At 32.3% G+C, this 21,732-nt stretch overlaps 1 protein-coding gene and 1 long non-coding RNA gene across 6 annotated transcripts in view; both read left to right on the top strand.

Moving 5' to 3' along the window:
- Positions 1 to 2,472: 2,472 nt before the first annotated feature.
- Positions 2,473 to 21,732, top strand: part of Smr (nuclear receptor corepressor smrter) — a 64,461-nt gene continuing 45,201 nt past the window's right edge. For 3 of the 5 annotated variants that reach the window (XM_088192646.1, XM_088192645.1, XM_088192644.1), the window contains exon 1: positions 2,473 to 2,885. In XM_088192646.1, the coding sequence (XP_088048772.1) occupies positions 2,848 to 2,885 (38 nt within the window). In that variant the 5' untranslated portion in view covers positions 2,473 to 2,847. The remainder of the gene's footprint in view (positions 2,886 to 21,732) is intronic. The other 2 variants (XM_088192648.1, XM_088192647.1) reach the window with 1 other exon arrangement.
- On the top strand, positions 19,393 to 21,617 carry LOC148232584 (uncharacterized). The gene is made up of 2 exons (XR_015810733.1): positions 19,393 to 19,779; positions 20,505 to 21,617. It is a non-coding gene; the product is annotated as an uncharacterized LOC148232584 (long non-coding RNA).

Below are 21,732 nucleotides of genomic sequence, written 5' to 3'. Positions count from 1 at the left end.
GATACTTCTTGCCATTGTTCATGAAACAAAAACAAACCGGCAATGTATTTTCACAACATATTTTAATTTCGTACAAACTCGTATGGCTCTTGTTATCCGAATAAAAAATTGCTTTCATTTTTATTAACCTTGTATCTTTACTTACTCATATACATTTAATATTCTCGTATCTTTCATATTTGAAAATTTGCTGTTAGGGCAGAACGATAATATTCTATATAATAAAATAGCAGCAAAAAAATCTACCTGTGTTTTTAATATATACTAATAATTCAATATTTTTTATATGATAATAATGTAAAATATATAAAATTTTCGGCCGTTAGTAGCATTCCTTCCTGAAAAGCTACATCTGAAAAGCCAAAAATATATTTTCTATAGTTTTGGTTAACGTTCTTACACAGTGTAAGAAACTATAGGAATAATGTATCATCGGACTGTCTATATTCGTAAACTTACTTTTAGATTATGGCTCAACCTAGGCTTTTTAGTTCGTCTTTTATACGGCTTCCTGATAGTATATCAATCTTTCGTTTGTTTGGCACCTGAAGTATGGGTAGTTGTTGTCACTTAGAAGTGATCGAAACTTGTTTACTATCAGCTAATAAGACTGCTATTGCATATCTCAGTTACCGATAATAATTCATCTGTTTCGTCATGGACCGTTTCCTTTTTAATGCCAATATAATTTCTTAGTTATTAAAATAAAATTTCAATGAATTATGAAAAATGATCCAGCTTCAGTTTCTGATTTATTTTAAAAAACCACAAATTTAAGAATATCTTTAGATTTTATTTTATTAAATAAACATTTGACGTAATTCATTAATATTTAATTTTCGTACATATCGGGCGGTATCTTGTCTATAACTTGGCGGATGTTGGTTTTAAGGTGCTCAAACGTTTTGGGTTTGTTGGCATAGAAACGACTTTTAGCACAACCCTAAAAAAATCCAGCGGCGCTAAGTCGCATGATCTTGGCATCCAGTTAATGACACCAAAACGTGAAATAACGCTATCTGGGATCTTTTCACCAAAACATCCGACGTTGCGCCGTTTTGTCGAACCCACATGTCATCTTCCACATCAATATTTCGTGCTAAAAAAAATCGGTTATCTTGTGTCTATAACGCTCACCGTTGACTGTTACAGTCCAACCTCCATAGTTTTAAAAAAAATAAGGCCCAGTGACGCCGCTTGACTGCAATGCACACCAAATAATAACTTTTTGGGCATGTAATGCTCTCGCGTGAATTACTTGAGAATTTATCTTTTTTTTGCAATTTTTGTTATAAACATACTAAGAGAGGTGGAAATATGCTTCGTCACAGAAGAAGATTTTCTTTAAAAATCCATAGCCTCTGGACTTTATTTATTGTGTTATCTGAATTATATACTGGTGTATGTGCAATTCCAGATCAAAACGTGTCAAATGGTGCCATAAGAAAACCTACAAATCAACAATTCCAGGTCTTTGGCCTTTTACTTACAGCAACAATATTTTTGCTGAATGAGCGCCACGATAATGTACAGGCGTTATCCTATCTCCAACACTTTTCGTCTTTTTTTCAGTAAGTTACAATTTTTTTCACTACGTTACGATGAAATTGACCATAATCTTACAGTTTGTACAGAATTGTTATTTATGTAGAATAATTGTAACTGTGTTGTTGCAAACTAACATTGGCCACTTTGAATACGCGTGATTATTGACAGCTGTTTTGCCAACATAGGAAACTCGTATTGAATCGCTCTGTAGTATTTATGTGCGTATTTACATTTTTGTTACACATCGCACACATAGTTTTATTGCCCTAATATTTTGCGAACCATTTCATAAATGATTATTCTAGATACTTTTTTTTCATAAATGTTATGTTTTGAAAAATGTTCACTGTCATAAACATATAAATGTCTCAAACCAAAACAAATCGGCAATGTAATTCGTCGACAGATTTTTCTTTCGCACAAACTCGTATAGTAAAAATTTTTCTTTTTTTTATTAACCTTGTATCTTTACACACTCGTATAAATATAATATTCTCGTATATTTGATAATTGAATTTTTGTTATAAGAACGATACTAGCATATAAAACAAATTTGCAGCAAAAATATAAATTTGTTTTTAAAAATATACTAATATTTTATGTGACAATAATGTAAAATATGTAACCTTTTTAAATGCTTTAATCATTGTTTCTTATAGCTAATTCTGAAAAGTTATTAATATAAAACATATAACGTAACATCCGTACGTTTACTTTTAGACTACAGCTTGTCACATGAAGTATGAATAATTGCTGTCATTTAGAATCGACCATAACTTTACCGATAATAATGTTTTCGTTTCGACATATAGGGTATATAGGGTTGTTTTGTATGTTGAGCTGAAAATGTTTACCTTTTGTAATATAATTAAGTATTATATGTATATATATAATTTGTAAAAAGTTAAAGAATCATTTTGAGTCGCGTCGGAAAGGCGGGCGCGCGACGCCGCTCCCGTTCGGCGGGAGAGCTAAGCGCGCGCTGCGGCAACACCGTGCGGCCGCCCCCCCGCAGCCCGTTCCCCTCCGCGGCGACGTTGCCTTCGTCTCGTTTACTCCGCGTAAATTTCTTTGCGGATCGGTTCAATGGACTCCGCTGTGGCGTCGCGGAAATAAGGATTCGGCGGCGTGGCCGCGCGGGGCCGTGGTGCTTCGCGTGGTGTCTGTCCGTGGCGGGGGCGGGGGCGCAGCGCTGCCCCGATCGATCGAGGCGTCGGGGGCCCGATGACGAGGCGCAGGCGGAGGCGGTAGGGTCCCCAGCCATGCGAGCGGGACATCGCCCCACACATCGCACGCCCCATGGCGCAGTACACGCAGAGGGCGCAGCCCATTCACAGGTGAGCTGATGACCGACCTCCGTCCGCGGTCCACGGTCCACGTTGCAGAGGTGCACGTTCCTCTGCCCTCTCGAGCCCTTAATTTACCATATACCATATACCAACGAAGGTGCTGTAATCTAAGGCACGCGCTATTTCCCATGCGAGAAACGCACGTAAGTCGTAATGCTGCTAACCGATTTCGTTTCAATATGTTTCTCCCTCAGCTTAAAAGTACAAATGTCAACTTTTTATACGCACAGAAATACTAGCATATGGATTATGTTCAAACTCATTGAATCCCGTTATTTAGTGAACAAAAGCAGTTTTAGCTTATCTGTCCCTGTTCAAAATTAATAAGATTATTGTATTATATATTTTGTTTCCGGAAGCATTTGAAGCTAATAGCTACTATTGTGTCTATTGCAATAGACAAAATCGAAAGTTACTTAATTTAATTAAATAATTGCGAGTGAGTACGCTCAAAGTCCTTTTCCAAAGATTTACTTTACAATAATGAAGTATTTATTTAAATGCACATATCTCAAACGTTTCAGTGATTTCATTTCGTTAAATTACATGCATTTTTCTGGCCTAATTCAAGGGGTCCAAAGCAGTAAAATAGTGCCGTCGCAGTGGGAACGCTCGATTGTGTGTTTATTTTTAAAAAAATATAACAATATCAGAAGTGATCATTTTTTTGCGCCCTCCTATTCACCAAAATTCGGTAAGGATTTTGGTCAACGTCATATTTTTAAAACCTAGTGTAGTATCGAAATGCAGACCAACTATAGAGCAATATGCGAGATACGATGTCTGTCTGTACTTCCTACTCTGCTTATTTTGCCCCGAAAGTGAGTTGTCTTTTCGACTTGACCTAATGAAAGCTCTAAACTTATAATTTGTTTTAGAGCTTTTGGTTTGAACAGCAAATAGACGTTTCATAATCATTTTAGAGAAGCAAATAATTTCACTAGTTAAATTATATTTTCGCTAGTATCAATATATATCTACTGGTAAAAATGTATTTGGATTTCACTGCCTAGTGAAAATGTATAATATATATATATTATTATTAAAAACCGGTAAAAATATATATCTACCGGTGAAAATGTATTCTTATATGATATCACTAAAATTACATATTTAAAAAAATATTTTCAGGATAGATTCGAGACTGTTTTTTTTTAATTTTCTTTGAGAGATAACCTGAGAATTTCTGGTTTAGAATCAAGGACGTCATTTCAGCTTTTTCTAAGAAGGGGGGAGGGGGCAAAAGTTGTCGAATCAGTGGTTGTTTTTTAATATTATAATTTCATTTAGATCCATAGGATTTCATTAAATGACCTTACTGCTCTCAAAATAATTCCTTGTTAAATACTCCTAACATTCATTTTCATATAAACTGAAACACTAGCATATGAAAAACATATATTTTATTAAAAAGTCAATCAAATTCATCGTATTTTGATATTGTTAGTAAATTTTTCATTAATTTGAAACCTTATTTCAGGCTTTTGATTATAATTATGTTTTTTAATACAGATAAAGTAAATTTTTGTACAAAACCGCATGAAGAATATTTTTATGTTACAGAATATAAACGCGTTCCTCTCTACTTGCTTCACAAATAATGTTTTGATATATTAGTTTAATATATATATTGTAGATATTCACTCCATAGTTACTGATCTAGAATGGGTGTTATGTGAAAAAACATTTTACATACATTGAAATACATAAATTTGAAGATAAAAAACATATAATTACAAGCTTTTTTTTCATTATGTGATACATAGTATACATTTAATTAATAAAAAGTTGGGGTTTTTTCTCTATTTTGCAATCATAGATATTAGGATTTTGCTCTGAAAAATATTTATTCTGTACTAATAACAATAAAATTTACCAAAAATACACATTTAAAATTTTGTTGATATTAATTCTATGGATTTATTTTAGGATAACCTAATGCTAATGTCTGTTTTATTTATTGCACTGTACACATTTTAATGTTATTCAATTTTATGTTTTCAAACTATAAATCAAAATAGTATTGAAAGCTTTTTTATATTTGTCAGAAATTGTCGGTAATTTCAGTAAAATTCATTATTTTTCAATACTCTTTTTAACGAATATATTTTGATAGATTATTATATATTGCGACATTTAATAAATTAAAAGTTGTTTTTTACTCTAGATTTTGTAATTATAGATTTAAGTTGAAATGGTTTCTGTGAAAAACAACTACTTGTGTAGTCATAAAATCTACCATAAATACATGTTTTAAAATTTTGGTTTGATATTAATTCTATGGCTTCTTATTCCAGGATAATTTAAAGCTTATGTCTGTTTTATTTTATTGCATTGTAAAAATTCGAATGCTATCCATTTTTATGTTTTCAAACTATATAAATCAAAATAGGATCCTTCATTTTCAATACTCCTTTTACTGAAGTTTTTTTATATATATTATTTGTAAATTTTGTGAAAGAAAGAGTTCTTGCAGAATATCACACAAATTTTGAATGTGCAGTATGTGCAACAGACTAAATCTGAGGCACGCATTTCATATTATTTCTGTGACCTATTGATGGAAAAGTATTTCAACTCTATTTAAATCAATATCAAAAACAATGTGAAGTTTCGCTTCAATATTTGTTTGATTACTCACTATTTTTTTTTCTAAATGGTTGTTAGGAATAAAATCGAAAGTTACGAATATAGAAATCGGATTATTTACTACCGTATCAAACGTATCGTTAGTTTTATTCCCTATAACTTGTTTTGACCAAGATAATTTTCATTTATATGTAGTTCCTTTTAAACTACAGATTTCTTATTCATTTTAAAACTAAAAGTTTCTGCATAAAAGTATTGATAAAACCTAGCAGATATAATAATTACAAGTTGTATTTGTAACAATGTCAATATGAAAAAAAAACAATGTGAGATTCGTTAAAATATTTTGTATATATTCACTAATTAATTGATTTTGTAGAAGGATTGAAAGCAAACGTATTATCTGTTTATTGTAGTTAATATTTTTCCAAAACACTACCTCATTTTATATAATATAAAATAGTACCATATGAAAAATCAGTTTTAATCAAATATTGCAATCTAGATTTACTTTTTATTTACTCAAATTCATTTTAGAAATAAATCAAATCTAAAAATAGACTCAGAGCAAGCCAAGGACCATAATAAATAAAACAATATAGAAGGATTAATTGTGTAACAACCGTAACTTGAGAACAAATGTTATAATTAATGAAACTGATATTTATAACGTGAACAATAAATCAAAACCTCCCTGTGTACTTTCACATACCGGTACCGACCCTCAGGGCGTTTGACCAATCATATGGCATAAATTAAGAGTATGCTTTGAATGAAACTTTTGTGCACTGAATTGATAATACATATAGTGTAAATATTTTGCAACAGATGTGTTAATTAGTATCTATCGTAAAATGATTTATATATTTATATAATTTTATATGTGAATAAAATTATTATCATCTCTTTGACAGAAAATGTTTTTGAAGATTTAATTCCAACGAAATTGCTATATAATAATAACAATCAATGTTCAGATTCGCAGTAGATAAAATCAAAACATATTCCATTTTATATATACTGTACAGTACAAAATATCTGGGTTAATTTTAACCTCTAGTATCGTTTCCATGTTGTAGAATATAGACTCTTTATAATTATAACATTTTAAGTCAATATCGACGCATGGCACTCGATTTGAGTTGCTTCTGAATATTTATAACGGTTTCGTATTATCAATACGACATATCTGGTCACCTGACTCCAAATCTTGGTCACCCACGTGTGTGATTGCATTACAGTGTATCTAATAAATGGCCTTAGGTGATATTGATTTCTTATAAATATAACAGTACTGGAGAACCTGTGAAACATGTGCCATTCGATTTGATTGACTTATGCTAAAAATGTTTCCTTTTCACTGTGGTACTTTCATAAAACACTGAAGGACCAAGACTCAATTGAATAATATTTGAAGTATTGTTGTACTATCTTTAGAAAAAAACGAGTAGATCAATATGTAGGTCAGTCGTACACGTTCTAAATAACATTTCTGAATACCTAATGTAATTTCACTATACAGTAGATAGTTTTTGAATATCACTGGATGATTTCTGAATGTTTTACAACCACCTGGATCGACCGCGTTTGCTATTAAGCGCACCTGTCATTTATCTAGACGCTCAAAGGTTTCCAGGTATTTTTGGTGCTGTAGTCTTTTCTCTCAAATAAAGGTGCTCTCACATTGAATAGGAACACCTTGAATTTTTCTTTTAAGACCTGAGATTGCACTTTGAAATATCGACCGTAGATTCATGCCGTCGGAAAAAAGTACAGTAATGTACTGCTACATTGGTTTAATCATCTATATATATAAACCATCTGCTTATCTTTTTTACAATTCCTTGGATTTGTCCTGTTGTCTGGATTCCGCCTATTTAAAATTTTGTCGGTCTTTTCAATCAATATTTGGTAAAACGCAAATTGTTGTTAAAAATCACATTCGTGCTAGATACTGCAGCGTTTGCCGACGGCAAAAATAAGATACTGTACTAACTGTATTATTCGAAAACGTACCTATTGTGTATTGGCATACCTGTTTTAAAATCAACTAGATTAGATAAAATGTATCTAAAATAATAATTAACGGTGCACTTGACACACTAGCGTAAGCTTCTTGCGAGGGGACTTTTTTCAGTATGGAATGCGTGAGTGTTTTATAATAGTCTCGTCGTTCGGAAGGAGTATTGGATGTGAATAACATAGGGGTGCGCGTAATATTAGGAATATTAAATTTATCAGCTGTCTGAGCCGCTTTTTTTTTGACAATTTTACTTTTTTGGTACTCGTAACGAATGCTGTGTTTGCGTATACACTTAGCTAGATTGCGTTGTTTAATATTCTAATTAAAAACCATTAGTATTTGTAGTCAAAAAACTAAATCTGTGATGATTGATCAAAATTATAATTAGTAGTAATTTCTATCTATATACACATGCTACGAACTGCATGTTTATAAGCCTTTATTTTGTTTACAAAAATTCAATGGTAGTGATAATAATATTAATAAAAATATATAGTAAGATGTACAATATATGTATGTATGTCAATATCGAATCTAGAGAATCAAGTACGGTCCAGGTGTTAGCTGTCTATCGTCTTACAAAATATTTTACGTCTCTTGTTACGCTGTAAACGCGATAAGACTAATTTGTTTGCCAACAAATAGAGTAAGTTATTGTTTTGCCGTGTAAATAATGTTTACTCAATCACTCAAATATTCAGATCGAGAAATTGTATTATCGACATTATTCGAAGCGCAACCTTATCGAAACGCTTCCTTCTATTTGTATTGGAGACGGAAACGTAGCCACCACACAAGCGGATGGCGAAGTTAAAGTGAAACTCGCCACGTATGCGAAATTCGAGAGAATAGATTTCCCGTTATCTACGTTTTCATCACGTTTATATGTTTATCAATTTTATTATTGCGTAAACAACGTTAGAAATGTAAACAGTTTTCTTTCGAAACGAACGGGCGAAGCGTATTCCTGGTTAAAACGCATCTAATGTGGCTAGAGTACTTTGTATCTATATAATAATAACTGGAATATGCTGCTAGACATACACCATCAGAGTGAATTGACGACTCACAATTCACGAGTAATTTTAAGTACAGTGTATCAGAGGCGTTACCGTGTATGCTTAGTAATACATTCAGTGTGTTTTTTGCATCAAATGTAATCGTTTAACTAAGCTATATACGTTGGTGAAAAAAAATCAGTGTCAGTCAGGGTATCAGAGGCGTTACTGTGCGCGCCTAGTAATACATTCTTATAATAACCAGTGTGCGTTTGCATCAATTGTAATCGTTTAACTAGCTGTATAGGTGTGAGAAAAAAATCAGTGACATTCAAAGAAGTTATTTTCAGGGGGGGGGTGCAAAAAAAAGTCAGTGGTCGTTTTTTACTAAGATTCTTAGTATTTCATTAAATGACGAGCATTTTTCTGACTATGTACAAAGGGTGGGGGTAAAACGCCTCTACCCGAATAACGTTTCTGTTAAGAATTCACGTCGAAAACCATAAAATCGTGCCGTCGCCGTTGCAGTGGAAACCCTCGGTTAACTAGCTTTCATATTAAGACTTTTTATAATAATATTACGACTTATAATACCTGAGATTCGAATGAAATATATAAACCTAATTTTGACCAATAAGAGAGCGCACTTCTCAGAAGTCAAAAATGCGCGTCAAAAGCAATAAAATGTAAAAGTCGCAGTGGGAACGATTTTAAATTACACCCCCCCCCCCTTCCTCCTGGTGACATATTTTAAATAAATGCATAATTTATTACCTTCAATTTCAGTGATTGGTAGGTCGCCTTGAGGGGGCGGTACCGGTATGGGAAAGTGTACAGGGCGGTTTTGGTTTGATGTTTTCAACATTTGTATCTTATCGCTCCGTTCACTATTTTAATAACCATATATGTTTTATTTATTATAATTCTTGCCCTGCTGTACGTCTAATTTTTAATTATATTTATTTCTAAAATTAATACTGTTTTATATATATTTTAATGACGGAATACATAGTCCGTAACGTCTCAGACTAGTAATTTTGAGGTTGCAGGTTCGAGCCTCGGCAGCGGCACTCAAATTTGTATTTATAAAAATGATGCGTTATTATTAAAAACCAGCCACAGTCCCAGCTGTAAATTATAATTATTACTATGGATGTCACCGATTTCCAGACTGGTGGTTAATATTTGTAGGTACTCATTATCTGTTTTTGACTTAAGTTTGTCAGGTTTCAACGGAATATTTAATATTTAAAAGAAATGTATTTGTTCTAATCCAACATTTATGTTTATTTATATTTGATTGGTTCAGCATATTTGATATTTATTAAGAACATTCGATATTTATTGATATTAAGGACATTTTTAAATGAGCAATATATAAAATAATTGTTTGTACATTACTGCTGGACATATTAGGTGTGAGCGAGCGAGTAATGCGCAAATAATTCGTTTTATGGAATAAAATATTTATTTAAATGCACATATTTGTTAAATCGCACCCATTGATATTTTACTGTATCAGCCCATTTGTTAATTTAAAAATAGCCCGTTTCGAAACCTTTAAATAACATGTTATCTACACGCGTTTACATAAAATATAAGTCTTCCACAGTTTGAGCTATTTATTTTTCATATAATAATTAATATCAAGACTATTATTAAATTAAGAGTAGATATTATTGTTATTTATTGATGGGATTATGTTATTAGTTAGGTGTTTACTGCTTATTCAATTATTAACACACTGTCATTCAACATTTTGAAAAAATCGTTTTATTACAGATCATATAAAAACATATTTATAAAGTAAAACTAAAGTGATATAGTATGCATTTGATTGGAAGAATACGGAATTTCTTTCGTAAGCATACTTTCAGGGTACCAGTGCACACCATGTCGCAATACCCATATGTGTATGTGTGCCGGGCACCGATTAAATGTTAATTGAATTTAGTAATCAAAAAATTTCTACTCGAACTTTACCAGTCGCTTCTTCGAGGAATTCCATATTGACACAAACGAGGAGAGCGGCTCTTATTAGTTGAAGGCCCGAAAAAACGAACTGGCCGCGCGAACGCGTTTTCTAAAAATATTCAGGAACGTATTTCTTTTTATTCTTATTTCCTCTTCTTTTCTAACGTGCGTCTGCTAGGTGGTAACAAAAAACATCAAATAATTTATATTCATGCATGTGCATATTTGTATCTGAAGCTGGGAGACGAAGAACATACATATTTTTGTGTTCGGCGCATGAATAACAGTATCTTTGAATCGATGTGGTTTTGTCGCTGTATCACTATAGTTCGAATAACTATGTCCGTTCTTTTTTAAAGAGGTCAACGGTCAACTAATAATAGAACCGTAGTTTTCATCGTTAGTAAGACACTTAAATGTCGAATTCATTGTTTGCACATTTCACCAGTATAGATGCTTTCAATATCATATGTTATCTACTCACACTTCTTTGCTACTAGCAAATGTCAATGTCGATAAAGGCACGTTTGTTTTGCATAATCATTTATTTGGAAAATATGTGTCAATTTTACGCTAATTGTGCGAAAAAACCGCGCGCTTCGGCCATGTACACTCAGTGTACATGTAAAAATAAATGATTTAAAATTGTGTTAATATATTTTAAAATAATCACTATTAACGATTGAATTCATTGCACATTTTTTTACCAGAATAAATGTGGAAAACATGTGGAAAAGTTGAAGTCATATAATTTTACTAGCGCCTACAAGATAAATTATATTTTCACTGCTAAAATTATGTTTCTACCGGTAAATGTATTCTGATTAGATTACACCGAAATATTTTCGGAATAGATTTTTTTAAAGGATAACATGAGAATTTCTGTCTTAGAATTAGGGACGTCAAGCTTTTTCCAGGAAGGGGGGCAAAAGTTTTTGTTGTTTCGATTTCATTAGATTCATAGTACATATTTAATTAAATGACATGCATTTTTCTGGCCAAATCAAGGGGGGCAAATATCCCCCACCTGCCACCTCCAAATGACGTCCCTATGCGGAAGACGAAATTTAACAAAAACTAAACATTTTTTTAATAAGGGCTTATATTAAAAACATTCTGAAAAGCACGCTACTGCTTATTTTCAGAGTAGGTTATATTTTCGGGGAAAAAGTATTTATGTTATGTCCAGATTCTTCTTGATTTATTGCAAACAACCTGTGATGTGTATATTTATGGATATCATTCGCGTTGAGATATTGTTTTGTTGTCAGAGCTTGCATTACATTTCTTTTACTCACAGTTTATATGTTTTGCTTATATATTTTTTTCTGTTTGTTTCTAAATACAGGCGGCCCACGACTTTCGCACATAATTGGTTCCTGAAAATGTGTGCGAATGTTGAATGTACGAAAGTCGAGGACAGTAAAAAAATTGAAATTGTGTGTATTTTAAAATATTTATGTATCAAGTAAATATAAGGCGTTTAAGAGACACGTTTAAGTGGGGTTTGCGGGTGTTTCCATTGAAAAGTTATCAAGAGTTAACTGTTTTCCACTATTCTTTTTCTTTTCTTCATATAGTATTTTATAACATGCTACGTTTTTATTGATCGCCCCACGCACTTGAGATATGCGTTCTCCATTGGGATCACAATCTTCCATAATATTTAAAAATTTGTCAAGGTGCGTGAAGGCTTCATTCATATTTTTCATTATTAAAGAGTTTTCCAAAATAAACCTGTCTCATCTACATTAAATATTTGGCTAGAGGAATATTCTACATCTGGAATTATTTTGGATAATTAGGAAATAAATTCTTTAGCAGCATCTTTATCCGCATCAGCCGATTCTCCAGTAAATTTAATATTATGAAAAGAATACCTCATTTTAAAATTGTAAAACCAACCGTTACTTGCTTGAAAAACCGTGTTAAAATATTTTTTTAATCTATCCTTCCAATTTTTGTGCAAACTAAGAGCCTTTGCTTGAATAATTGAAATATTCAGAGGGACATCTTTTTGATGTTGGTCATCGATCTACGATGACAAAGATTTTCCATTTCATCCATGTTTTTTTTTTGTGTTTTTTTGGAAACATCATTAAAGATTGTGGAAATATATCTTTATTTTCCACAATTTTGAACGTATTCTTTAATTATATTTTTATTTTGCAAAATTTAACATATCGTAAACCTGTTTTTATCATACCAACGTCCGATTGAAGCAAAAGATTCACCGCTATCAAAACGTTTTTAAAAAAAAAAATTTTTGTTTTTTTTTTAAATATGCGAAATAGTGAATTGTGCGAAAGTCGAGGGCCGCCTGTAATGCTAAAGTTTTATTGTATTTCATTAATTAAATCAAAAGCTGCATATATTGTATTAGATTTATTTTTGAATCCGTATTGTAAATATGATAAAAAAATTATGTTTTTTAAAAATTCATTTATTCTATTGGCTAGAATTGAAATTTAGTGAACCGACGCCTCGTACTCGCCCACGCTCGGTTCTTTTCAAGTTTGCATATTCGAAAACTAGGAGCGGTCCGAAGGATTTACTTAGCGAAACGGTCGAGAAGTCTCGTACCCGCTCAATCCAGTCGAGAATCTGGAAACAAGAGTACCGTTGTGTGAGAAGCACGCAAACCCGCCAACATACACAACATCTCGAAGCGCCGAGTGCGTACTTTATTTCTGACGACGCGCATCGCTAAAATCTCCCACGCGATTCCTTCGCGCAAAAATCTATAACTGTCTCTATTTCATTTCTCTGGCAGTGGCGTGCGTGCACGCTTATGCATTTATCAGATGGCCTAGCGTTGGGAATTGAACATTTTGCTGCACTTTTCATTCATAGTAAACAAACATACACACACACACGTATTTATGACCGGTCGGATTTACGTAACGACTATCGCGTTATTTACTTCGAGAGAGTTCAATATCCGCGACAGTCTCTCAGTCAAGGGTGTGCACTCTTTCTTTCTACGCGGAGACCTTGATATGACATCTCTCTCGTTCTATAGCGAGATTCCGCGAAAGAATAAAAACGATCATATTCTAGTATTTTCCTCAACGGTTCCAAGAAGCCTATGGCAATGGAGTGTCCTAGTTATTCATCGAGCAAAAACAAATACTGTGAAACAACCTACGTATATGTACTTGAGAAAACATCTACAATAAAATACATTATTGCTTTTTTTTACGTAAAACAAACAAATCACATACATATATAAACAATATAAACATGATGATACAATATAAAGCCAAAGCATTAATAAAATAATAGTATGTACATAAAAAAACTAATATTATTTTAATAGAATCTGTATCTGTTTGTTATTACAGTGAGATTTTTTAATTCGTTTTCGAAAAGAGTCGAATTTCCTCAGCAATTTATATATAATCAATTCTATATCAGACACAAATGTGTTTGCTTTTTCAATGTACAATAATCATTTTAGAATTTCGTAGATTGTTCAAATCGAAACGATTAAGGTAGTTGTATGACAAAAATCAGTGTCACTTTTGTTCATTGAGGGAAGTCGTCTATAAATACGCCTAAATACGTCGTTCGCAAAAGCGGCGTTGAATTTCTCAATTGTTGATAAGGAAAGTTTACGATCGACGCGTGCTAGTGCGACATACCCGGGCACCTGACATTGAAAACGCGGCAGGTGAGTCACAGAGAGCGACGGAATGTCGGCTATTTCGCGCCGGGGGAGGGTGTTTGGGGAGCGGAGAGTGGGAATGTTGTCGAGGACGAGGAGAGAATCCCCTCTCGTGTTCGATCGCACTTTTCTACCGCTCCGTACTATCTACTCTACTACGTACGCCGCGTCATCCTCGTGTGCGTACGTGCGTTATCAACATCATAGACGATGCCTGCGAGAACCTACTGAATATGAACAGATGGTCCGACAATTTATCGAAGTAAACTATAGCCAGGTTGTCTGTTCCGTGTCACCATCTCTCGTTGATCTCAAAACTGTCCCTATCTACATACAAATATATAGTTTTAACTGTGATATATGTTGGTGGCACTATTTAGATATTTTTAATTGATGTATAGCGTATTTGGCCATTATTAACATTTCCTCTACTGTGATGTACACCGAGTGTACATGTCGAATAAAATGTTCATATTTTAGGTATACCTCCGCGACATACTTACATTTTAAATTATATTATTACAATTAATGTTTATTCTCGAGAAAAATGCCAAATTGAGAATTATCATAGAGCATTTTCATGTTAAAAATTAAATAAATTGTATTTTTCACTGTCGCGATATTACTAGTGGTTCAGTTTCTTCTAAAATATTTGGTCCTTCATATTTGGTCCTTCATACTGTATATTAACTATACAAAACTAATTATTTTTAATATATTCACGTATGGCTATATAAATTTTAGTGACATACAATACGAACGATTATTTAAATGTCGGTTAAAGTTGTGTAAAGCTCTAGAATACATTAAACATTTTATTAGTAAGTTTTTATAAATGTGTAATTTTTTTGTACTAGTTATTTGTATTATTTTGCCCCAGATATTTCGTTGCCAAAAAGTTTCAATTACGTAATGATTGATTAAAGTCGTGCTAGGTTGTACATATTAGGTGTTGAAAATTCTCTAATATTAAGCTCATAAAGAATATATTGTATGTATGTATTCAAAAAGAAATGTTTAGTCTTTTAGTCTTTTTTAGCAGTAAGAAGATAATTAGAACATATAAAGTCAACGCACAATTATATATAATAAATAAATGTGTCACAAAATTATCGCAATACACCTTGCGTTAATTTTGGGAAATCCTTTATATGTACGAATATTTTTATTTTTCTACATTTTTAAGATTTTTTTTGGGAGTATTTCAATGACAAATAATTGTTTACAATTTTCTGACCTACTCTAATCGGCCTTATATTTGCTTTGGTAATCTAAGAACTACATAATAATCATACAAAATGAAACCGCTTCGCATGAAAATCGGCGGATTGCAGAAATGTATGGGGGCTTTCCACATTTACGACATTATATTTGCTCGTCAACGAGCTTAAATCTCGTTTTATCAATGAACCAAAATGTTTTTTTATTTATTAATTTAAATTAAATTAAGGCAATCGTGACCCAACAGTTTACCCCAATGCGTCGCGATGTATTGTATTATTCAAACACACAAACAAATATATAATTAAAATAATTATAAAAAAATATCAAATTTATCTTGTTCGAAATATGAATAATGCAGTAGCTGTTATTGCCAATTTTCTATACGATTCGTTTATAAATACGGAAGCCTAAATTCTTTCGTAACTCGACGCCTGTAATCAATCGAAGATCGGTCCGTCTGTTCCTTCGATTATTTTCGTCAATAAAACAATATTTTCACACATTCTGTATATTATATTTTTGGGTCGTTTAGCCACACGTTTTCAATGTTTTCTTAAAATATCTAATTTAGTATTTGTGTATACGATGGATTTAAGAACTGTTCAATAATTTTCTATTGGATTTACATCAGGTAAATTACCTGGCCAAGGTGAAATTGTATATTTTTGGTTGCCAAATTATTATTTTTATTAATTTGGCCGTGTCGCAGGGAGTGTAGCCAACTTACATGAATATAAAGTTATTGTTTTTAATGTTTTTGTCAATAAAATATGGTTAAAAATATCTAGCCAAAAAGTTTTTATAAAAATCTTGATTCATGGCTTCTCGAGCAAAATAACGGGAACTTTGGCAACCTTGCCGCTAATAACAGACCGTAACACCCCTGTACCTGGATATTTTATCTAGGACTTTATATTCTTCCTTGTAGTGGAATGTCGCCTATGCAAATAATCGCATTGTTCGATCAACGTATGCAATATTGACTCGTCGGAAAACTATTCGTTTATATTATTTGTAGTTAAATATTTTTGTTTTTTTCATTTATAAAAACACCACAAAAGCTATTAACAGTTGTTCTTTATTTCTATGTGTATTACTACAACGCAGGTAGTCATTTTTTCTTTGCTGTACCGCTGCATTTACAGCTCAGTTGTGCCTTTTTTCTTTTGTGAAATTTATAATTATAAAGCCATGGATATAAAAGCTAATAGCCAACAAACAAAATAATAAATAAAAAACATTATAATTGCCGAAATCCAGAAATTACTCATATTTCCGAGTTAATATTGGGCAGCTGTGGACTTTCTTAATGGGTAGTAATGAAATTTTCACCTATTTTAAATCAATACTAATAATGTTCAATTTTAAACATATTTTTTTTGTAGTATTTTGGCAGCAGGTATAATTAAACTTCATTTTATTCCAAATTTAATGGAATATTATACTTTTTTTGTATAACATATATTTTTATTTTTCGTTTCTTCATAACCATACGAATTTATTCAAATATTATGTCGCTTACTATCCGATATCCGAAAATAACGAATATTTACAACTCTTAATCATGATATATACACTTATAGTCCGTCCAAGATGTTAACGCTCATCATCGTTGCATATACAGTTTGCATATACCCATGCATCGTTTGCATATACCCATGCATCCATGCATATACAGTTTTCCGCGAATTTGTTTACACCGATAGGAGAACGTTTGTTTTAAAGGTAGTGGACCATATGTTGGAAATTGAATTAAAAATTATAATATGTTATATTTTTATTTTAAATTATTGTCATGCTGTGTTATTTTGTAATCAATAGAACAATTCCTGTAATATTCTATTGGTATATTTAAAAAATATTATATTAAACAGATATTCAACCTGGAGAGTGATTCCAAAACTGCTATCATGTTTTTGAGTTAAATGTGTATATAAATAAATAAAATAAATAAGAAAGTGATATTTTACATTATCTTCAACAAATTAAATTAAAATAGGAAAAATTAATTGAACGTTAAATTTCACATGGTCACCCTATTATATTCTCTCGAGCGTTTATATCTTGGACGGACTATAACTCTATTTTTATACGGTAGATACGTTCCACAAAAAACCGTGTTATTTGAAAAAATAACCACATCGTAGTATAGAAAATCTTGTAAAAAAAGTAATAAAATATATTTTTATTAAAATATTATACATACATTCGTATTTTAATTAAGGAAAAATAATACAATAGTAAAAAAAATTTCCATCTTCTCTAAGATAACATTTCGATTATACGATGACTTTTTGGAACTAATTTTTGATTATTTTGATTCATTTTGAAATATCGCTTTAAAACGGATTACTCTGAAGAAAAACGATAGCGCAAAAAATCGTGTCGTAATGTGAACGATCGGTAACACGAGTGTGGTTTTATACATACTATGATTTATATCACTGCAATCTGATATGTTTCTATTATTTGTTTATATGCTATTTGATCCTAAACATGCAATAAATCGACCCCTGCTTTATAATTATTTAGTGACAAGAATTTATACCAAGAGATTTTGGTATGAAGAAAAGCGATTCATATTACATGTAATGTGAAAGATCTGTAATAACAGTATTTTTTTTTATTATTTTACGTACTATTATATATTTTACATATGTTATTTGATGACAATTAGTTATTTCAAGGAGGTTAACTTTATGTGAAGAAATTTCTTTGATAGTTAAATATTATTGTTATTATATTATATTAGGGGTACCGGAAAAGATTCCATTTTTTTTTACATTCCTTGTTTGAGATCAGTTTGACCCTGGACACGGTGGAGTGAGCATCTTTGTAAGTTTTTTTTTCTATAGTATTGTTCCTCGGCTTTCTTTTTGCGCCATAAATATTTTTTTAATCTTAAGGGTAAAATTAGCAAACCAGAAGCAATCGAACAATACATACGGCATTGCATGCTACTTTTTTTTCGATCAAGGCTGGAAAGCAACTAAGGCAGCTAAAACCATTATTGAAATTTATGGAGCAGTAATAACAGCAAACAGATGTCAGTTTTGGTTCCGGCGATTTAAATCTGGCGATAGGACCTTAACAGACGTTCCGAAATCAGGACGACTTTCGAAATTCGACGATGAACTGCTGAAGGTCATTTTGTAATCAAATCCTCGTCAAAGTATCGAGGATTTATCCCAAAAACTTGCTGCTCCGTGGTCTACAGTGCAAGAACACAAAAAAGTTCGGCAAAACTAATCGAATGGGTGTTTGGGTTCCCCGTGCGCTGTCCGTAGCGAACAAAGAGAAGCGAATGAACACGTGCGATTCACTGTTGTCAAGAAACAGAATTCACCCATATTTGGATCAAATTGTGACTAGTGACGAAAAGTGGATAGTATACGACATCGTGGTGCGAAAAAAACAATGGCTTTCAAAGAAGGAAGTACCTGTTCCGACCCCTAAGCCCGACCTCACCCTTCGCAAGTCCTATTGTGTGTATGGTGAGATATTCGTGGAATTATCCATAATGAACTGTTAAAACTGGGTGATACGATAACTGCAGAAGTTTATTGTCAACAACTCGAAAGATTGAATGAGAAATTTAAAGTGAAACGTCCGAATTTGATAAACCGAAAAGGAGTGATTCTGTTACACGACCACGCGCACCCTCTCAGTGCAAAGATGAACCGTGAAAAAATATGCAATTTAAATTTTGAAGTCTTGAAGCATCCTCCATATTCGCCAGACCTCGCTCCTTCTGATTTTTATCTCTTTAGATTTATGGAACATTCATTTAGGGACAAAAAAATTGAAAATCTGAAGGAAGTCGAAAATCATTTAAATTCGTATTTTAATTCGAAACCACCAAATTGTTATAAAGCGGGAATCCAAAAAATGCCTAAAAGTTGGCAAACAGTTCTAGATAACTATGGGGATTATATTTTATAATATGTAAAATAGTATGAAAATAAAATTTCAATAAGACCTATGATGCTTAAAATAATGGTTTTCTTTCCGGTACCCCTGATATATAATAAATATCACGCGGTTCAAATGTATAGTTTACATATTGCTGCTTCATCAATTAGAATTGTTATATAAAATCAACGAGCGTTTATTTTCAGAATGTGGCACCTGTTTACACGTTTTATTGTTGATTATTAATAGTCATATCACACTATGGCCATCTCGTAAAAAATTGAAACCTCCTGAATGAGTTCATTCGAATCAATATGGAAATGCGATTATAAGTAAAATACTCGACTTTAACGCGCAAAACGTTCACGGAATTACGCAATTTCGTATAAAAAAAGTCAATAACGAACGCCCTCGCTTTCTAGATTCGCCCGTAGATTTTCAATTCAATCTTTGTACCAAACATTTTTTTTACCTTTCGCCTGTAACGTAACGTACGTATTCTTTAAAACCCTTTAGACGCCAGTGACGTGCCCGCACGCCAAAGCGGTCGGACCGTCAAGTGCCAGCGCGTGCAGGCACGCAAATGTTATTACGGACACATTTATTAATAAATTCGATTTTTTTTTCGTTAATTTAATACAGAGACATCTATTAAATGGAATGTGATCGTTAAAATGTGCAATTTTTGAACCATTCTTTTATTATTTACGATCGAGCATACAGACGTTGTTAGGGCTGCTACAATATTTTTTTTAAATGATAAAAAAAACACAATGTTTTGTAAAAAAAAACATTTTTTGAATTTGAATTTTGTTTTTGTTTATATTATAACATTATTGCCATATTTACTATTTTTAAAAATTTTTTGACATAGTTGAAAATTTTTAAATATATGAAGTAGCTGCCATTTTGATAAAAGATTTTGATTAAAACAACGGAAATTATCGTGTCCCATACAAATATTAAAAACAACCAAAAACATATAATATAAATAACATACAATATAAATTACATATAATATTTGTGTGTGGCAGCCCTGACAGTGGTTTTTAAAACTTGTTATTTCTGTGCTTTTTTTTCACTTTTATGTTAAAATTAATAAAAAGGAAAGTAAACAGTGATTTTCCAGGTAAATAATGTTTCTCTTTCATAATAATTTAAAGGGTTGAAAATGGTGGCCTACAGAGCAAATTCATAGAAATTTGCTTGGCGTTGAACAGGTTAAAAGCATGTTCAATTGATGAAATTAAAATATATGAGTGAATAAAATATTAAAAAAATTCTTGCTGCGCGACCAAATAGTTTTTGAGGAAAATATTAAAAATATTCTAAAACATATGTATACTGTTTTATAGCTGTAAGTCCTAGTTTGAATAGTATATATTTTAGAGGTGTCAAAATGTGTTATTATAATAGTGTACCGCCGCAACAAAATTAATTAATAAACGCTTCAGTGTTTACGCACAACTAACATCCAATTCAAAGTGCATACATGCACGATTAAAACGATTTAATCATCCGGTATTGGCTATTGGCATAAAATAATCATACCATAAAATCATGTAGGCTAATTGAAAAGCGTTATTCAGAGAACCGTTGCGTATACATACATGCGAAAAATGGTTAAAAATCTAGATTTAACATAGCGGTGTTCGGTTCTCCTCTCGCTCCAATTGTATCATCTGCCCACGCCGATTGTTCTACCCGCGTCTAGTTTAGGGCGTTCCTCCACACCGGTTCGCAGAGATGCATTATCGATGCCTCTGCGACGACAGCTTTCACCAGTAACGACGGGAGGTCAAGATTGGATAATTATCGTGGTGCTCTTTGAGCGATCGTCCGCCCATCTTTCGTACAAAAGGAACCGGTAAAACTCGATCGAGGGGTGACCGACCCCCGACTCGACGAGGAGAACTCTGGAACCCGTTTTCTGCGCAAACTTGAAAGTTTTCCCCGATACAAATGTATTGTGAACCCGTCCAATTTTCTTTGCTTTTCGCCTTGCGCTGCAGTCGAACGCCACATGCAACAATCGATTTTAAAGAAAATATAAAAAAGTGTCGCACTGCGCGGCGAAATCTATCACAACGTTTTTGATAAAGATATCGAGCCGAACAGATAAAAAATTAGTGATGGATATAGCATAACACTTAACTAAGAACTTTTGACCGATCTTTGTTTTTTCCAATGGCCATTTTACTAAAATTCTCGACCATTTTAGTTCATAATATACATATATAAAAAATAAAAAAAATGTAAAATATATCTGTTTGCAGACTACACTTAAATTTAATGCATATGTGATAATGTTAAAGAAGTTGTAATGCTTGAAAGAGGGTTAAAAAATAATGTATTTAATTTGAATGGTCAAAGTATATTCAAATCGAATTTTGGTCAATAGGAGGGCGCAAAAACAATTATCACTTCTCAGAAGTCAAAAATTCGCGT

The sequence above is a fragment of the Plectrocnemia conspersa genome, unplaced genomic scaffold (genome assembly GCF_051122295.1).
Source record: "Plectrocnemia conspersa isolate PC_06_02 unplaced genomic scaffold, ASM5112229v1 ptg000009l, whole genome shotgun sequence".
NCBI lineage: Eukaryota > Metazoa > Arthropoda > Insecta > Trichoptera > Polycentropodidae > Plectrocnemia > Plectrocnemia conspersa.
This window is presented reverse-complemented; position numbering and strand designations above follow the sequence as displayed.